Below are 19,283 nucleotides of genomic sequence, written 5' to 3'. Positions count from 1 at the left end.
TGCGTACGTTAATGCGGGGTATGCCTGTACAGTGTATATGAAAAAGTAGAACTGTATCACGTTTGATTGGTGAAACATACTAGTTAGAATAAAACTATGATGTGCTTTGGGATATAAAGATCATAAATTGTGCAAATTTAATGATGGGAGGTAAACATCTTTAAAAAACAAATACCCTAAGAGGATTCCCCTTATCCAGCGTCTGATTTGTCAGATGAAAAAACTATCAGGAGAACAAGGAAAGCTTCTTCACAGGGATTGACGGTAATTTTTGCCTTGAAGCCTTTTCATCTGTGTCTTTTAAAGCAGCAATCACCCCATAAGCCTATATGACTTTAACTCATATAATGTTAGTATCCTGCCCCTTGAGCATGCCCTGCTCTTTTTTTTTTAATGGGGCTTTCTTAATATCTAGCTTCTCACGTTGTCACGGTAACCTTTACACTGCAATGGTTTCTGGGGGAGGGGTGGGGGATATCATTTTAACCTCCCGGACACTTAATATTTCTGACGCTTATATCTCCAACAAAGCATCGATGTTCAAAAACAGCTTTGAAATGGGCTAGATGGGAAATGGGATAGATCTGTTAAAGTGAGTTAAGAACTGAACAAAAATGGTGGGTATGGCTGCTATAAAATACACAGATTGCCTTGTGTGTGTCAGCTTGCAAGTGGACGAGTGTCAATAGGAGAAATTAAGGAGGTGCTAAGTGACTCATATCACTTTGGGATGTATCAAATTTGATACCTTCATCTGTCACTTTTTTCCTTTTACTTTTGGGCCGAAAAAAAATAGCGTTCTGAATCTGACTAATGACCTATATGTAATGTGAGCAGCTTGATTAACAAGCTTCTTATGTGATGCAGCTGCCAGCATAGATTGTAAAAATGCTGTGTGCCAATGACCAGTTCTTTCTGCTTTGGTACTAACGCCCTTGCTGTCCACATTGCTGCTGAACAAACCTACAGGGTTTAGAAGATGGAAATAGAAAATCAAACTCTCCCAATTTAATCCCCCCCCCCCCAGATTTGTGATAATCTTGTCAATAACTTTAAAAAAAAAAGTTACCTGAACTGGGGTGTCACTCAGAGCTCTTTGATGGTTCCTTGACATATGGGGACACAGGGATGCCCTCCCACCCCCAGGACACACACCCTGGGACGCCCCTCTCCCCCCCTGGTTTCTGGAAATATTTGTAGTTTTTTTGTGCCCGTTATGAAACATTTTTTTTTTTTTACAAATATGGCGACAGACTATCAGCATGGCTGCCAGGTCCACCAATCGGAAGCCAAGCTTTTGAAGATGTTGCGTTTTTTCTATTTGCAGCCACCGTGAGCAGCCTCGACCCCGGTAGCCATATCGTTACCCCAATTTGACTGGTGGAACCAATGCGCTTTGGACTCGCCACCCCTAAACCAGGGATTCCTGGGACATGGGGGGACCAACGATGAGTTCTGGGGAACCCCCTGCTTCAGGCAAGATAAAAATATATATATTTTTAGCTGGGATTGAGCTTTTAATCAGAACGTTCCTTATGGGTAAAATGATAGTGACCACTTGATTATTTTATGATAATTTTACATGTGACAGAACACATGAAAAAGCTTTGCACTGTTCTACCCTTCTTCAGGACAGGGACATCAACCAAAACCTACAGTAGCACTACACAGTGATTTCGGAAAGATGACTCAAATCTCCTTTGCTAAAATACCCTGCATATAAAAAACCACAACTAGATGGGATCAAACGTTTAAAACGAAATATCACATATTCAACAGTGTATATAAATAAAGAGGTACAATAGAGTTCATGCATCAACCTTATTTACATTATAGCCTATATTTGTGAATGGTCTGTCCCTTAGTTATACCACATATTCAATCTCTGCTGTATCTTGATATTCTTAAGCTAATGTCTGATCAAATCTTTCTTTGAATGTTTTCATACAGTACAGTATATCCTTTATTGGCAAAATATTACATCCATTGTAAAAGGTCAAATATAATGAACAACACAGCTGTGGGCAATTTCCATTATATTAAAAAAAAAAAAAATTATTCTTCAAGATTATTCTCCAAACTATTTTTTCAACACAAGTGTAAATCAAAAATGACCAAACATAATTTGGGAATAAAAATGTAACCCCTACCGAGTTGCAGGGACATACACTCAGGGAACCTTACACTGAGCTTCAGTATTTAATGTCTAAGTGCAATGCACTACTCCACCATTGAGCCGATAAGAGGGTACCTCTGTAGAGCCCTGGAAATACCTGGTTTCTTATGCCAAGGAGCTTTCTGGATATATGTGTCCTTCTACATCCCTTTAGACAGAAGCTTTTAGAATATCATATTTCATCCCGGATCCGAGGGATAAGAATCTCTTTGGGCGTCTTAGTAATCTTTATCCTATATTCACCTAATAGCCTATCTATATAGGGTAGACATCATATAACTCAGATACGTCTATAGCTATGTTGTTTCTAATACTGTATGGTGGAGACTAATGAAGAGCTCTCCTAACACTTACATAATTAGCAACTGGAACTCAAACTAAAACTAGCACTTTCCCAGAGGGTTTTATAACTCCTCCCGTCCAGTGATGTCACATACCTAAGGAGTTTGAAATGGACCAAAAAGTTGGTATATTCACAATACCCATAGTGAAATTAAACCATTGATAACCAAATCCAGTGGTGTTGGTTACATCCTCCTCTGTCTGAAATTATTGATGCCATCATCAATTCTATTCAGGGATAGACATACTTAGCATAGTTAAAACAACATACATGATCATAAAAGAATGATATGATGCATGTGAAACTTTTACTAATTAGGGCTTACAATACCTTGCAACAGTTACAACACTGACCTCTAATATCAGAGTGATTTTAATAATAATGTGAAGGATGAGGTTTTTTAACTAGCCCCCCACGTCCATCTGGAACTTCCACAAAGTGCACTAGTTTAGACTCACCATTATCTACATTCTCGAGGTAAGTATGGCATGACCATGGTCAGTGATGTACTGGTTCACTACACTTTTAACCCAACAATGGTTAAATTGTTCAAAATATTCATTACTTCTTCTGGCACATAAAGTTAATCATATCCCAAGTGTCCTGAACTCTATTCCAGACAACCCCATTCAGCCTTACTCAGGAGTACCAGCAACAACGCAACTTATCTTTTATTCAGGGGTCTCACAGCACAGATATATATCACCTCCCTGGGCTAGACACCGCATATTTCCCTGACTTAGTCACCCAGAGGCTTGAGGCCTCTGGGGCTAGCCGCAGCTCCACCTCACCCCCTTGTGGGGCAAGGCCCAATGCATCCTTCCACTCCCCAGGAGGGGAACTGGACTGACCTCTTCAAAAGAGCCTTCAGAGAGAGAGAACCAGGAAGAGAGAGTCAGGTCTTATACCTGGTGGATCTTACCCACAATCCCTAGTGGCTGGGCAGGAACTGGTATAGTAACCCCCACCACTTCCTGGCATGGGATCTCAACTCTCACTAGCCTGAACCTGCAGATGGCAACAAAGTGTATTTCTGGTTAGCCTTCTCACATGCAAGCCCATGTGCAAGAGATTTAACCCTAGCACTGCCAGCACTTACTAGAAATGACAGCACTAGGGCAGGTAAATTCAGTAGCCAGAGGGCTACATGACTACACTTCTATAGTTACGTACCATCGAAGAAAATAATGCTCAAGGGGTACTATTCTGTAAGACACCTTCACACCCCAAAACACCTTACATTTACATATATACTGTAGCTGCTATCAATTATTAGATCGACCTCAGCACGCACAGCATTGCTTTATTACTGATCTGTTTTTCTGCCAAAACATATCTTCATTTACATGCTTCCTGCCAAGGCCATATTGTTTAATGTATTAAAGTATCCTATAAACATAGGCACATGGGAAGCCGCCTTAATGCAGTAAGCAGACCCCTGAGAGAGACATACTGTATACTCTTTGTTTTGATAATCTCATGCGTTATGGGAATGTCTAGAAAATGATCTTTATTTTTTACTCAAAGTCATCTGTCTCCAAATATCTCCATTTGTTTTTCTATGAAAGTATTATTTAGTAGGACGTTAAGTAGGTCTTTTCCTTTCTCTTTAGAGACCAACTGGGTTTAATCACACAGAATTCTGCCCATTCTTGTTGATAATGGTTTCTATTGAATGTACGTGTATAGCATACCCTATTGCAGGGGCACTCAACTGCAGTCCTCCAGACCCCTCCCGCCCCCCCCCCCCCGAACAGGTCAGGTTTTCAGGATATCCCTGCTTCAGCACAGGGGGCTCAATCAGTAGCTCAGTTGAAGACTGAGGCCACCAATGCTTTGCCAAAGAATGTATTCGGGCACTAAATTGATTAACATACTGTACAAAAGAAGATTTGGTATAGCACTGAATTAAATGTCTCAGTTGAAGGAACTGAAGAATTTGTTGTTGCGATCCATAGACTTTTCCCTTATTTCCTTAAATGCTTTTCTGAGATCGCCAGCCAGAACATCTTTGATACTTTGCCTGTTTCCAACAGTGGATGCCGGACTGATCAAGGACTGGTTTGAACAATGGTTATTTTGAAGAGAAGGGTCATATTTACCCTTTTAGGGTACAGATCAATACAGTGACAGACAATGCATTTTTTGGTAAATGCTTGTTTTGAATTAATAGTTATTTTTTCTATTTCTGTTTATTGTTTGGAGTTAATTGTTGTGTATTTTTGGGCCTGTTGATTTTTTTATGCTGCCCATTGACTGCTATAGTGGCTTATCATGCCCATATTATATGGGTATGATGTACCACTTTGCCAATCAATGGGTAGAGGGTGGGGTACTTGTGAAAAGGTTGGGTGGTTAGGCCTCCCAGGTGGATAGCGGGGAAGGGTGGGTTAACCCCTTAATTACTATAACGGTTATTAACCGCTAAGGTGATTAAGGGGTTAGGGCCATTAAATTGTATTTTTTATTGTGTTCCTGCCAAAGGAGGACATGGACGCGGAGGATGATGATGACACCCTTCATCCATGTAGGGGTAAGTGCAAGTTTTATTTACTTTATTTATGCTGGCTGTATATTGTTTTATTTAGAATGGGCAAATGCACTATTATCCATATCTGGATAATAGTAATTTTGCCCATTACTGTACGTGTTGGGGGTTTGTTGAGGGTAGAGGAGGTGGGTATTAGTGTTGTTTTTTTAAATGTTTATTGGGGTAGAGGGATTGGTTGAAGGGGGTAGTTGCCCCAAGGGTGTTTAGGCCTACTGGGGGGTTAGCGGGACTGGTTATCCCCTTCATTACCATAGTGGTTTCGACCACTATGGTAGTGAAGGGGTTAGCTCCTCCCACAACCATCGCTATGCGTTTAAATGTCTCGCGCCACGTGACCGGGACATTTAAATGCATAGGAGATACCGGTACCCCATAACGGGGCCTGTATCTCGGGAAGCAGGGGGCCCCCGGACCGGAAATCAACACAGTTCTGCTCCGGAGACCCCCTGCTCACGTACACTAGTATTACAATTTTAATTAAAACACTGCGATCGCTGGCGAGATATGCGCAGGAAGAGGCGGCTCTCTCTGTACAGCTCGCAGCCAGATCGCACGGGGAGACCTTTGAGTGAGGCCGAGATTAGTTTTTATGCCTCGCCGAGCAGTTTAGGCATTTTCCTGACGCACGGTTTGAGTTGTGTTCAGATTCTTTCTGAACACAACTCAACTTAAAAAACGTTTGTCGAGAACATGCCAAACCTTGCGTTGTAACAGTGAACAAATCGAGGCTACTAGCATAGGCCCCATTGTCTTTCTCCACCACCCCCCACCATTGCAATGCTTGCTTCTTCTTCATCTTCTTACAATACATTTGACCTGAAATGTCAACTCTAGTGTAGATTCAGCTTTACTTTGAATATGAAAGTAAATAAGTTAACCCAATAATAATAGCTGGAACCTTGTCCACTGAAGCAATATGCCAATCAATGTAGGCTTCACTGAGCAGTTAGTTTGTGAGTCGGAGGTGTAATCTAAAGAGGAAACAATCTGCATAATACTTCAGCTTCATCGTTTCTTACCATGGATGTCGCAGAGCCTGGTCACATGTGTACCTCTTGTTGGGATCCTTCTCCATCAAATTACCAATAAAGTCTTTAGCTGTAAGTAGAGAGAATGAATGATCAGTTTTAAACGGCAATTCTTTTAATTACTCCATTTCATGATGAGATGCCGTGCAGTCATCATCTTTATTTGTGATTCGCTGCTGGGAATACTATTCTGTGGGTTTATTTGCAGAAATATAACTGGTTCCTTTGCCAAAGATATCTTCTAAAGCAAACAAACAGCATGATTAATATCAAGTAAAGTAACTTTTGGGCTGATTTTCAAGTTTCTCACTGGCGTTCTAATGCTGTAAAACCAACAAATGTGTCAAATTATGAACACAGATTATGATTGTTTTTCGAGTGTTTAATGAGCTGCCATATGTGGATTGAATAGTACTGCAACTGTTGTTTTACCGAGGGCTTATAAAGAAGTAGTGAGTATAACAACATATATTCAGCCATCAAAGTGTATTCTATGCAGGGAATAGAGAATCTAAAACTTCTCTAATGATTACAGCTACTGATTCTCTTTGCCTGGTCCTAATGCTTTCAAGCCTTTACGTTTTCAAATGCAGATCTACCGTGAAAAATAATTCCACTAAACAAAATAACATGGAAGCCCTGGAAAAGGTTTATATTCCAAGGACGTATTATTCACCCAAACCAAAGCTTACTCCTTGGGTACCAATGTTGACATAACCAGTAAGATGACAATGTCGGACAGATTCTTTTGGGGAGTCAATGCTCAAACGCGTAGTTCATAATATTATTGGGTTATTGTTATTTATCATTACAGCATCTGAACAAAAACTATGCTGGTGACCATGACAAGCTTCATCAGGATGAGGAACACTTGATTTAACGTTATAATATAAAAAAAATAAGTTGCGGTTTTTTTGCTTGTTTTTAGAGAGAACACAACTCTCAGGGGGTTATTCATTAAACTGGGAGAGTACCAAATCGGGAAATGCCATTGAGCCAGTCTGAGACTTAAAGAGGGCTTCTTTATCATAAAATGTAAACACAAAATCCAGAGCAGATACACAGATGTGACAGGACTTAGTGGAACCGCGGCTGAAAAGGCGTAAAGCCGCGGCTCCGGCGGTAGTGCTGCCGCGACATGGCTGTGAGGGGTCCGTGCTTCCAGATCGGACCCCCCACAGTGCTAATCCTCCAGCACCGGGGCATATCTGTAATTGCATCTTTCACACTGTCAGTGTCTGAAGGTCTAGCAATCCATTGTAAAGCACAGAAGGACTTACGATAAATGAACCAATGTGTATATTGACACAATTCTAAATGAAACACCTTTTTAACCACGGTAGTTGCCAAGTATCATCTTATTATGCGCTGCACCGTTTCGTATGGGTTTGTCTTGAGCTTAATGGAGGGATGTGGCTCACATGGGCCCAGATTCACTAAAGGGTGCTAAGTTTTAGCACGTCTCAGCTCCCATTCATATGAAAGGAAGGGAACACTGACTGACTCTTGGAATGACACCGACTTACAACATCAGTGGTTCAGATACACAAAAGGGCACTGGGCTTTAGCATGACGTTACTCCCATTCATATGGGCGAAAGCTTACCACCCTTTGTGGATCTGGACTTGTGCACAGGACACACCTAAAGAAGGGATCTGAGTGTCTTAGAAGTCTGTATTTTTTAAGAACCAGCTAACTGGAAATGTTATAAAGTCTACAAAAACACTACTGCTATAATTGTTTTTCTGCCAAGCTTTTTTTTTTTTAATTGCAGGAATACATTTTATTGAATCTAAATCGATATATAGACCCATTCAATCTCTCCAGCCTGACAAATGTATAAAACCCCATATTATAGCTTTAAAATGATAGCAAAAGGTCAAAGTCGAAGTATTTTTGCGATCTCCGTCTTGACAAGGACCTGTGTACAGTAATACAGTACATTTTATTTATCAAAGACTATAGATAGCAAACCTTTGGGCAATACTGGTACAAAACAAATACATACAGTACAGTACATATATACATAATGACATTAGATTTCTCAAAGAACATTTTTTTCTTATTTTTTTGGGGTGTCAAAAGAGATCTAATCAACAATCCATATAGCGTTTGGAGTTCATGCCTGAAAGAACCAAAACTCAGATGGGTGAAAGCATGGGTTGTACCCAAATTAATAAAATATACAAATCACAAAATCTTTGTTGCTCAGTACCTACCAGAATCGGAGATGTCATCCCAGTATGGAGAATCAAACTCATAATCTGCCTTTAGGATCTGCTCAAATAGTTTGGAGTCGTTTTCATCATAGAATGGCGGATAGCCGCAGAGTCTGAAAAGAAGAGAGACGTACTGTAACGCAACAAGGAGTTGTCATAGAATACACAGCAGAGATACTGTCTACACCGGGGGTGGCCAACTCCAGTCCTCAAGGGCCACCAACAAGTTAGGTTTTCAGGAAATCCCTGTTTCAGCACGGGTGGCTCAATCAGTGGCTCAGTCTTCGACTGCACCACCTATGCTGAAGCAAGGATAGCCTGAAAACCCGACCTGTTGGGTATGAAAGTGGCTCAAAGAGCGTGCAATTTATAAGGAAGATACTATGAATGTAATACACAATCATTCTTAGGCTTGGTCCCCGCTGGCTGCTGCTTCGCCCACTGTGGCGGGAGCAGTAGGGACAAGAGCCGCCCCTCAACGGGGCCGGGCCCACTGCAAGGGGCGGCCGCCGCGCTGAGGCGTCAGTTTTTCCAGCAGACTGGAAAATTGTGCTCAGTACTAGCAACGGAGCGCTAGGCCACGCCCCCCGGTGGTTCAGCCAATGAGGGCGAACCTGCCGGGTGACATCATAGCCACGCCCCTGTCACGCCCACCCATGTCTTTCCCCCTGCAGCTCACTGCAGACCGGGGGTCTCGGCTGCACGCGCCGCCAGCCTGGCAGACGCACGTGCAGCGCAGACAGCGGGGCCGTATCCTTAGGGGTCCATTTATTAGTCTACTGGCTGCAAAACTGGGGCAAAATTGGAGCAGAAAATAAATAAATGCACCAATACTAGATCTCTTTCATATATAGGTGGCATTTGTCACAATAAAATCATTATTCCTTGTGATTACCAATAGGTAAACTGATTCAATCGCAAGTACATTCCTACACTGAGGATAATACATAGAGTGACCCCATTTGAGATCCTTGTGGAATGGATTTCCTTGCATTGCACTATGCAAAAAAAAGTTTATCTTGAATAAAGCAAATTACAGCATAATGTACATATATACGTGAGCATTAACCAGTGACTAAGGATGCAGCGCATGGTAAATGTAACCTTATTGTACATAGGCCTAGGTCAATGTTTTTTAACAGGGGTTTCCAGGAATTCCTTAAAGGGTTCCCTGCAATTTTCAGGGATGGTGCATAGCGAGAAATTAGGGCTGAGATGTAAGGAGGGGCAAAAGAGTGTAAAGCGTTAAAAGTGAGGAGGAGAATTGAGTGTGAGAGGCAGGATTTGATAGGAAGCCATGAAGTCAGAATAACAGCTACAGTATTAGGAATTTCTTGGATGCACAGGACTGTAGATTATTAGGTTACAATCCATTTATTTGGCAGTTGTTTGAATTTGTGTCAACGCAAACAAAAAAGAGGAACGGACATGGGGGCAGCATATGACAACATTCATTTACATTCTTTGGAAATGAGGCATGAATTGTATGATGAGCTGCAGAAATATACTGCGCATGTCATCCTTATGGCTGGATATATAGATGATGTTCTCATTATATGGGGTGGAATATTAGTATAGTCTTGAACAATAAAATTCATTATGATTCTATTCATTTCTTAGATCTCTCAGTTAAACAATAGATAAAAAGAAAGTGAATCCCTGCGCTTCTCCCATTGGGCTAACAATGTATGGTGAAAAAGTTAAACAAGGAGATAAGTGTCTGGTTTCAGATACAGATGCAGCTACGAGTATCCGTACACTGCTTTGAAAAATCTGGGACATTCTCCCAGTAATGCTGCAACATTTCTCTGACATTTCTGCAGAAAGACTAATGGCCCATCGGATTAACACAGCAGGGATCCCTGATCAGTTTAAATGGGACTGCCAGGGACCCCGCTGTGTTAATCCTATGGGCCATTAGTCTGTCTGCAGAAATGTCACAGAAATGTTGCAGCATTCCTGGGAGATTGCCCCAAATTTTCCAAGGCAAGTGTTCGAACACTCGTGGTTGCACCTGTATCTATTGTAAAAAAAAAAAGGCAATTTATAGTTTATTGAGCGTGGACAGCATGCACCCCAAACATCAGCTTACAAGTATACCAAATGGTTAGATCTTTCATATTAAACATTACTGTTTGAAGTGAATTTTCTATGCTTGCTTGTTTAAAACAATGGATATTCCAGTAAAACCATAGAACAGGCAATGAAAAAAAAAGAACATGTTTATGCTTGAGACATGAACTGTTATCATTTCATAAAAGCAAAAATAAAAATGTGGAGGGAAATAATCAGAGCCAGGATGCCAGATTGGTTGGTACATAGAACAACCATTGGGAACAAATCCAATGAACATCACGACAATTACATTCAGTTTTCTGATGAGCATCTTTGTGAAATGTAAGACACACGCCCAATAATGACTAGTAGACGGTCACAAAATATTAGGGATGTGCTTGTTCACAGTCATTATGTAACCCAATGAATCAGAAAATAGACATCTGTTACAGGATTTGATTGCTGTGGATAGTGTAATGTATTACTACTGTGAAGCACTATGTACAGTAATGGCGCTATATAAATAAAGACATATATACATGCGAATCTGCAACGCAGATTTTATTTTTCCAATTTGAGTGGTTCTGCTATATACAAAATCAAATCATTTATAATTTGCCAAAGTAATAGCCGGACGTTAATGTGTTCTTAAATACTCCTGTGATTTAGTGTATGTCGGAATGACCACACATGAATTACGCATTAGAATTAAAGAGCATATCAGAGATATAAGTGATAAAGAAGCAGAAACAAACACCCGCAGCTCTTCAGCCCCTGCCACGAAGCTTGGCTCTGACCCCCGGACACGCCGCGCTACTCTCGCGTGCGCGTGACGACGTGCAATGATCCCCAGCTGCGTGTCAAGAATCATTTGTGCCTCTTGTCTCCTGCAGCCTATCCCAGCTTCCGCTGGGGCCGAGCCTCCGCTCCACCTCTTGTCCCATTGGTTCTGTCTGCCTACATATACCCTGTTCCTGCTCTCAGTCAGTGCTCAGCATAATTCGGTGTAGCCTCGCTGCTTCCTACAGTTGTGCCTTGCCTTGTCGCACTCTTGTCTTTCAGATTAAACTCTTTTGTACCGACCCGGCTTGTAAGTGAACCCCTCTGGATATTGACCTCGGCTTACCCTCGACTATGGCGACTTCTCCAACCCCTGATCACGGCTAACGGACATGGACAATCCTACCATCTATAATCCTAGACAACGGCTAACGGACTTCTACGATTCTACTCTCTCCAATCCCAGGACCTGCAAGTATTGCAGATTAATACTCCTTCTCTCCAACCCAAACCCGGCAACGCTAGACAATCCGCCTTCCAGGCACGCTTCCGCTGCTGTGGGTGCGTGGCTTGGTACCTTCCAACCTCAGTACCAGAGTCTTGCCTTGATTGTGGGTAGCGCGAGCATTACAACATAACAGTGACCACGACAGCTAAAACTTATAGGAATTGACCAGTTCAATATGGGAACACAGGTTGGTAACCTCTTTTTAATGTTACTAAAACGTGAGACAAGAAGTAGTTATTTGTTAGATACCTCATGCCCCAGAGGTATTAATGAGGAATGCTTATGTAATTGATTTCTGTAATAGTTTGATGCCATATATTGACAATAATTAGTCACGTACGGCACCCTGCTAGCACGCGACCTGCATACGGGACAAGGGTTAATATTCACGCCCCCAAGCGCTCGCACTTTTCACCTCTGCAGAGGTCCGTCAAATGGACAATATCTCCTCTACAGGATCAATAATCAATACACAACCCGCCAGCTGCCCCACCCTTCACCTACGCAAAGGTCCCTCAAATGAGTTGTATCTCTCCTCAATCTGTCCCAATATACCACCGCCACGAACAACACACAAGTGAGCACGTGATTTATATATGCAACCAGGGTTAATACACACGGCTACTCTAGCCAACCCACCTTTCTCTCCTCAAGGAACCAGCGAGTTAATATTAACCCCTACTCAATTGCAAATCATAACTATCCACTGCCACCACCTGAGGTATGCAAATATGATAAAAGATATCAGATTAATATTTGCCAGGGCTCCGGGTCCCTGTTTATTATAGGAAAAACGATGCACTTTAACACACCAAAATCAGTTGCAGCAAAAATGTGTCCGAATCATAATTATTCTCCCCAGAGCATGCAATCAGTTCATTCAGAGCCCAAAGCATTACTTATTAAATGTTTTAATATATATAAAAATACAGTGCTTTGGTTACAGAAAATGTATTACAAAAAAAACTATACAATAACAATATAAGGCAGAACAGCTTCTTAAAATAACAGTAGAAAACTAACAGAAAATCCTATACCTTACCAAATGCTATGGATTTTCCCCAGAGAGGCCACCGGCTCAGAACAGGAGATCTCACGTGCTTTGTTCCCAGCATGCCTCTGGTGGGATCTGATTTTCAAAATCATTGCCCAGACTTAAATACAGGCAGTCCTCGTTTTACATCGCTTCGTTTTACAACGAATGTCTAATCCAACGCTATGCAATGCATACCTATGTTCATTTCTACAACGCCAAAACGGCTTATCCAACGCTCTTACGACGCTTTGCAAAGTTGTTTATGGGTGTATAATATATATATTATACTATATTATACTATATATTATATTTTTATATTATATTTTATGTTATATATATATATATACAATACAGTATATGCACTATATAATTTATGTGTGTGCTGCATATCTTATTGTCTGCGTAAAATATTTTGTGTATTTTAGCATTAAAAATGCCTTCAGGAACGGCACCTTTCATTTACAGTAAACAGTGTTCCTATGGGAAAGCGTGTTTCGCTTTACAACGTTTCGCTATCCAACGCCATTTTGAGTAACGCATTGTGTCGGATAACCGAGGACTGCCTGTACATTCTTTCCTCTTGGCACTGGCATAAGCCCACCCCTGGAAGAAGCTTTGAAGCTGCCCTCCCCCGACCATGTCTATATAACTTGTTTAAAACAGTTGATACCTTGAGTGGGCTATCCAGGATCGACCCCCGCCCCAAGTAAAGCCCCTTTAAAGTTCAGAGCAGCCCAAAGGAACAGTCCTGACCTGTTTCAAACTCAGCATTTTGTATTTTGTTAAAAGAAGTGTACCTCATTAACCCCTCATGCACCAAAGGGATTAACTACATAATATTCTCATGATATTATGAGGACAGTTACATTTATTATTTGGTACTTCTAGTTTCATTTTCCCCTGTCAAAGTATTTATTTTAATGACGTAATTTCACATTGGGGCATTGATGTATTTAATGGGAGTAGCATCTCCTGTGCATAACCACCCTGGATGAAGCCTTGTTGGCGAAACCCTTGTTGAGTCTGAGTCGTTGTTGCCAACCACAGATCGAGAGACTGCAACTGTGGTTACACCCAGCTATAAAACTGGAGCTATATTCAGATAAACATCAAGCTCAACGAGTGTTCAAATGTACTAAAGTATTAAGAGAACGGAGCACAAGTTCCATTTTTACTGATGTGCTCATGTAATGTTTTGCGCGACTATTTGATAAGTTACTGTGCGGAAAACTTTACGTAAAAATCACCATAAACTAAGCAGCATTATTCTAGATGTAGCCAGGTCCCCCCTCGCGCACTCACCCCCCCTTCCTTCTGTTCTGCGAGCCGCGCGTTGCTGGGGTTGCCGGGGACGCGGTCGGGCCGGTTGCCGGGGACGCGAGCGGGCCGGTTGCCGGGGCCGCGAGCGGGCCGGTTGCCGAGGACGCGGTCGCGTTGCTGGGGCCGCGGCGGTACGGGAAGCAGGGCGCCGCCATGCCTAGTGCTGTTGCGCATGCGCAGATGCAGGAGACAGCGCGGGAGGCCCCCACACAGCTCACGCACACGCAAGGCGGGAAGGACAGCCCCCAGGGTGCACAGGGGCAGAGACACGTGACGCCAGGGAGCCAATCGGAAGGCCGGATTCCCCTGCTCCCAGTGAGATACATTTCGCGGGGTTTTGGCAGACTGGGTCAGTCAGGATCCGGACCAGCTAGGGGTAAGAGGTAGATGCAGGGGTCAGTGACCCTCTGCATTAGGCCAGCAGCCCCAAGGCCCCAGTTAGGTCCTGAGCCATCAAATAGCTTGTGGAGTTTAGGGACAGGCCCTAGATAGGGACACTGCCCCATTTATTGGTAGCTTAGTCAGGGACACAGTGCCTAAGTCGTGCGGCCCTGTGAGGTGGGTTCTGGGCTCAGAACACCACTAACGACCCTGGGACTAAGGTGATATTATCCGCGCTGGAGGTCACCCAACGCGGTGTGGAGGACAACGTCGGATCGGGCGGATCTTCCGTGCTATCGCGGTACCCGTGGCTGGAGCCGCGGGCAGGTAACCTACCCTTCACGTGCACCAACAAGGCCTAATCACCAGACATAGTGGCTGCGCAGTCACACATATATGCAGACATTGGTATATGACTTTGGGAGTGCGAGACATTTGGGTGGGGGTTACTGGACACAGGGTGGGGTCACTCTGCGGGAGGTTAGCGTCCGCCGTGACGCCTAGAGGTGGTAGCGTCCGCCGTGACGCCTAGAGGTGTTAGCGTCCGCCGTGACGCCTAGAGGTGGTAGCGTCCGCCGTGACGCCTAGAGGTGGTAGCGTCCGCCGTGACGCCTAGAGTGGTTAGCGTCCGCCGTGGCGCATGTGTTGAGATGTGATGACGTACGTTGCTGCATGTAGTAAAGTCAATAGTTATATAGAGCTGTCTGTGTGGTCATTGTGTATTGTCCTGCGAGGAACTACTCCCCCTCTGGTGGGAGCCATCGCAGGTGGAGGCGCTGCATCATTAGTATTGTAATATATTGCCCCAGGTTCCCTATAGCGGAGGCTCAGCCTTCTGTGAGCCAACAGGTATTGCACCACGCACCCCTTGGTAACATTGCATGTTCCCTCCACGCACGCGGTATATGCGATTGGGTGGGGTGATATGACCGTTACATTTGGAGGCGCTGCTGAGATACTTAGACCTGGGGTGCCCTATTCGAAACCGAATCACCAAAAATCAGCATCATGGTAATTCCCTCACGTCAAGAGGTCCACGCGTGGGCCACCACCGTCCGTGAACCGCCTAGACACGTGGTTGCAGTAGGGAACGTCCCGGCGTTAGTGCCTGAAACTGACATCCGGAACTCACTGAGCAGGCTCTTAGGCACAGATAGAATATGGTACCGTGGCAGGGTGTTCGACTCTACTTACCAATTGAGTGCACTACTATTCACCGTATGCCGGGACATAGGCCCTGAAGCGGCCCCGAATATTCTGGTAGCCCCCGAGTGCCCACCAGAAGGATACCCCCTTATATACTCGGACTTGCCAGTAATACGGGAAATGTTCTCGCTCAGAGCCCTTCCTCAAGATCCCGACGAACCGTCCACCAGTACCTGGACACCACTTACCCCCGTGTCCAGTACCCCAAACCGGGTTGACCGTCCCCAACCCAAAGTCTCCTTCACCCCAAGCGCCCTCCCGGACGCCAGTAGTTGGGCTGACAGTCCTCCCTCTCCACCCGACACCGTACCCCGCGAGGTAAACTCCCGGCCTATCGGAGAGAGAGCAACGAACGAAGGTCCCATAATGGGGGTGACGCTACCCCAATTCGTAGAAGCCCTCACTGTGGCATCCCAGTCTCAAAGTTATAGGAAGCTTAAGGCCTTCTCTGGAGTACTTCCAATACCCCAGGGGGAGGAAGGAATAGACCTGTGGAGGGAGAATGCAGTAAAAGTAGTAGAGGAGTGGTCGTGCACTGACACTGTAAAGCGGCAGCGTATTATGGAATGCCTCAGACCCCCTGCGTCTACTATGTTGACCATCCACAGGGACCAACACCCAGAGTTGACAGCGTTGGAAATGGTGGCGTTCCTGTTGGAGGCGTACGGACTAGCAGAAGACGAAGGGGCGCTCTGGACGAAGTACTTCCATCTTTATCAGAAGGAAGGAGAGGACCTGTCGGCTTTTATCCACCGCCTACAGCTGGTCCTCGGGGTCCTACTAAATCGTAAGCTGGTCTCCGCCTCGGGGATGGATGAAGCTCTCCATAAGCAGTATCTGCGGGGATCAAGCCCCACTCACCCCATAGCCAACATGCTCCGCAGCAAGATAATGGACGGGGGCCCCTACAAGTTCACCGAGTTGCTGCGACAAGTGAAATTACAGGAGGCTCATGTTATGCTACACTCCACCGCTACACCTAAGAGCTCCTCTGCTTCCAAAGGAAAGGGCTCTACGGAAAAGAAGGAAGCGTCTGCTGCCTTGTCCAAGGGGTACAAACCAAGACCCCCCGACCGACCAGCTTCCCCGTCCACGAGTCGCCCGGAAAGCCGCCCGGTGGTATGTTATAACTGCGGTAAGAAGGGCCACGTAATCCGTAACTGCCCAGAAAAGGAAGGTCTCCCTGAGGAACACCCTTCCGATAGAGGAAAATCAGCCCGATCTATGGTCTGCAGTGTACCAATGGCTGAAGCTGACCTCGAACTCCCTCATTCTGGAACCCCGGACGCGCCTCCTGACCCTGGCCCCAAGGATGACGCCTCATCCGGTGAAGCTTGCAGTCAAGTGGGCCCTGCGGCCATCGTACCCGTGGTACTAGAAGGGATATACGCCTCGGCCCTATTGGACACAGGGTCACAAGTAACCATAATATATCCCCGGTTCTATGATCAGCACCTTCAACACTAAGGCCGGCCGAACATATGAAGGTTAGGGGGTTAAGTAATGAAGACTACCCCATCGATGGGATTGTAAAGGTCCAACTGGACATACTCCAACTGAACACCGGCAAGAAGCACCCCATGCAGGTAGCGGCCATGGTATGCCCGGAGCCCCAAGACCATTGCAAGTACCCAATCATCTTGGGAACCAATGCGGACATAGTGCAAGCTATAATCCGAGCCTACTTGAAAGAGACCAACGAGTTGCCGCTGGCCGATTCGCTCCTAGACCCCATCTTACGAGAAGAGTGCCACCGGGTATATGCCTTGGAGCGTCATGGGGACCTCTACAACCGTCAACGAGGACTGACGACCATATTACCAGGGGGAGTGCAAAAGATGGCCGTTTGGTGTTGTTATCCTGACCGAGACCAGAACGACCAACTGTTCTCGCTGGAGAGTGAGCCTGAAGAAGAAGAGGTTCAGCGAGGATATAGAGTACTACCCGAAGTGAGGGAATGGACGGCTAAGATCCCTATTCAAACCCCCGTGTATGTGCAGAATCTCTCCCCCTTTCCGCTAGAGTTTGATGTCAACCAGAAGTTGGGATGCATATATCCGGTCAGCCCGGTGGGAGCCCCGCTTCAGGTGAGGGCGGCGGCCGCGCATGAGCGGATAGTCGATCTGGACTTCAATTTCGGCGAGTCGACGCTGTCCACAGAGTGGAAAGAGCGGTTGACCACCCCGCTGCTGCAACGACGACATGTGTTCTCCACGAGCGAGATGGATGTAGGGTGCAGCCGCAGTGCCCAACATACCATTCGGATGAGTGATGCCACTCCGTTCCGGGAACGTTCTCGTCGCCTTGCCCCTCGGGATGTGGACGATGTGAGGAACGCCATACAAGATATGGAAACAGCTGGGATTGTGACGGAATCACGAGGACCTTACGCGTCGCCCATAGTGGTGGTGCGGAACAAGAACGGGTCCGTACGACTGTGTATCGACTATCGAACACTGAACAATCGCACGATCCCGGATCAATACAACCTTCCGCGCATTGAAGAGATCCTGAATGCGCTGAATGGGAGTCACTGGTTTAGCGTGCTGGACCTCCGATCCGGGTACTATCAGGTGCCCATGACGGCGGAAGACCAGGAGAAGACCGCTTTCATCTGCCCCCTGGGATTCTATCAATTCACCCGTATGCCCCAAGGTATATGTGGGGCGCCTGCTACGTTCCAAAGGTTGATGGAAAAGACTATCGGGGACATGATTCCCCGGGAGTGTCTGGTGTACCTGGACGATATCATCGTCTTCGGAAGGACTCTGGAAGAGCACGAAGAGCAATTGTTGAAGGTGATCGACCGCCTGGGGAATGAAGGGTTGAAATTATCCCTAGACAAATGCCGATTTTGCCATACCTCGGTGACCTACGTGGGGCACATCGTGTCCGCCAAAGGGATCGCCACCGACCCTGCCAAGGTAGAGGCTGTGGTGAAATGGCCTCGCCCCGAGAACGTCACAGAGCTACGATCCTTCCTAGGGTTCTGCGGGTATTACCGCCGCTTCGTGGAAGGGTACTCGAGCAAGGCTAAACCTTTGAACAATCTGTTGAAAATATACCCTTCCGAGACAGGGAAGAAGGCTGTATCAGCCTGCCAACCGTTCGGTGACAAATGGACCTCTGAGTGTGAGCAGGCCTTCCTGAAGCTGAAGAAGTGTCTGACCGAAGCGCCTGTACTTGCTTATGCGGATCCCGAACAGCCATACGTCCTGCATGTGGATGCCAGTCTAAATGGACTAGGTGCCATCCTGCACCAGAAGCACCCGGAGGGCCTACGGCCGGTAGCTTACATCAGCCGCAGCTTGACACCCAGTGAGCAGAGATACCCCGTCCACAAGTTGGAGTTTCTGGCTCTCAAGTGGGCGATCACCGAGAAGCTCCACGATTACTTGTACGGTGTCACCTTCGAGGTAAGGACGGATAACAATCCCCTCACGTACATCAATACGTCGGCCAAATTAGATGCAGCCGGCCACAGATGGCAGGCCGCCCTCAGTAACTACCGCTTCTCCTTGAAGTATAAGCCGGGGCCATTGAATATTGGGGCGGACACCCTCTCCCGAAGGCCAGGACTACTCGCTACCCCCGATGATGAGGAATGGGAAGAACTTCCCGGCCCCAGAGTGCGGGCTATGTGTAGAACTGCAGCCATAGTTAACGACCAAGTGGCCTTT

At 45.5% G+C, this 19,283-nt stretch overlaps 1 protein-coding gene across 1 annotated transcript in view; it reads right to left on the bottom strand.

Annotated features, from left to right (window-relative positions):
* Nucleotides 1-19,283, bottom strand: part of CAMK1D (calcium/calmodulin dependent protein kinase ID) — a 364,601-nt gene that overhangs the window by 21,090 nt on the left and 324,228 nt on the right. The window contains exons 7-8 of the mRNA XM_075599490.1: nucleotides 8,318-8,430; nucleotides 6,090-6,168 (exon numbers count right to left, since the gene is read on the bottom strand). Of these exons, the coding sequence (XP_075455605.1) occupies nucleotides 6,090-6,168; nucleotides 8,318-8,430 (192 nt within the window). The remainder of the gene's footprint in view (nucleotides 1-6,089; nucleotides 6,169-8,317; nucleotides 8,431-19,283) is intronic.

This window comes from Ascaphus truei, chromosome 5 (assembly GCF_040206685.1).
Source record: "Ascaphus truei isolate aAscTru1 chromosome 5, aAscTru1.hap1, whole genome shotgun sequence".
Taxonomy (NCBI): Eukaryota; Metazoa; Chordata; class Amphibia; order Anura; family Ascaphidae; genus Ascaphus; species Ascaphus truei.
Note: the sequence above shows the minus strand (reverse complement) of the source record. Positions and strands in the feature narration are given on the sequence as shown.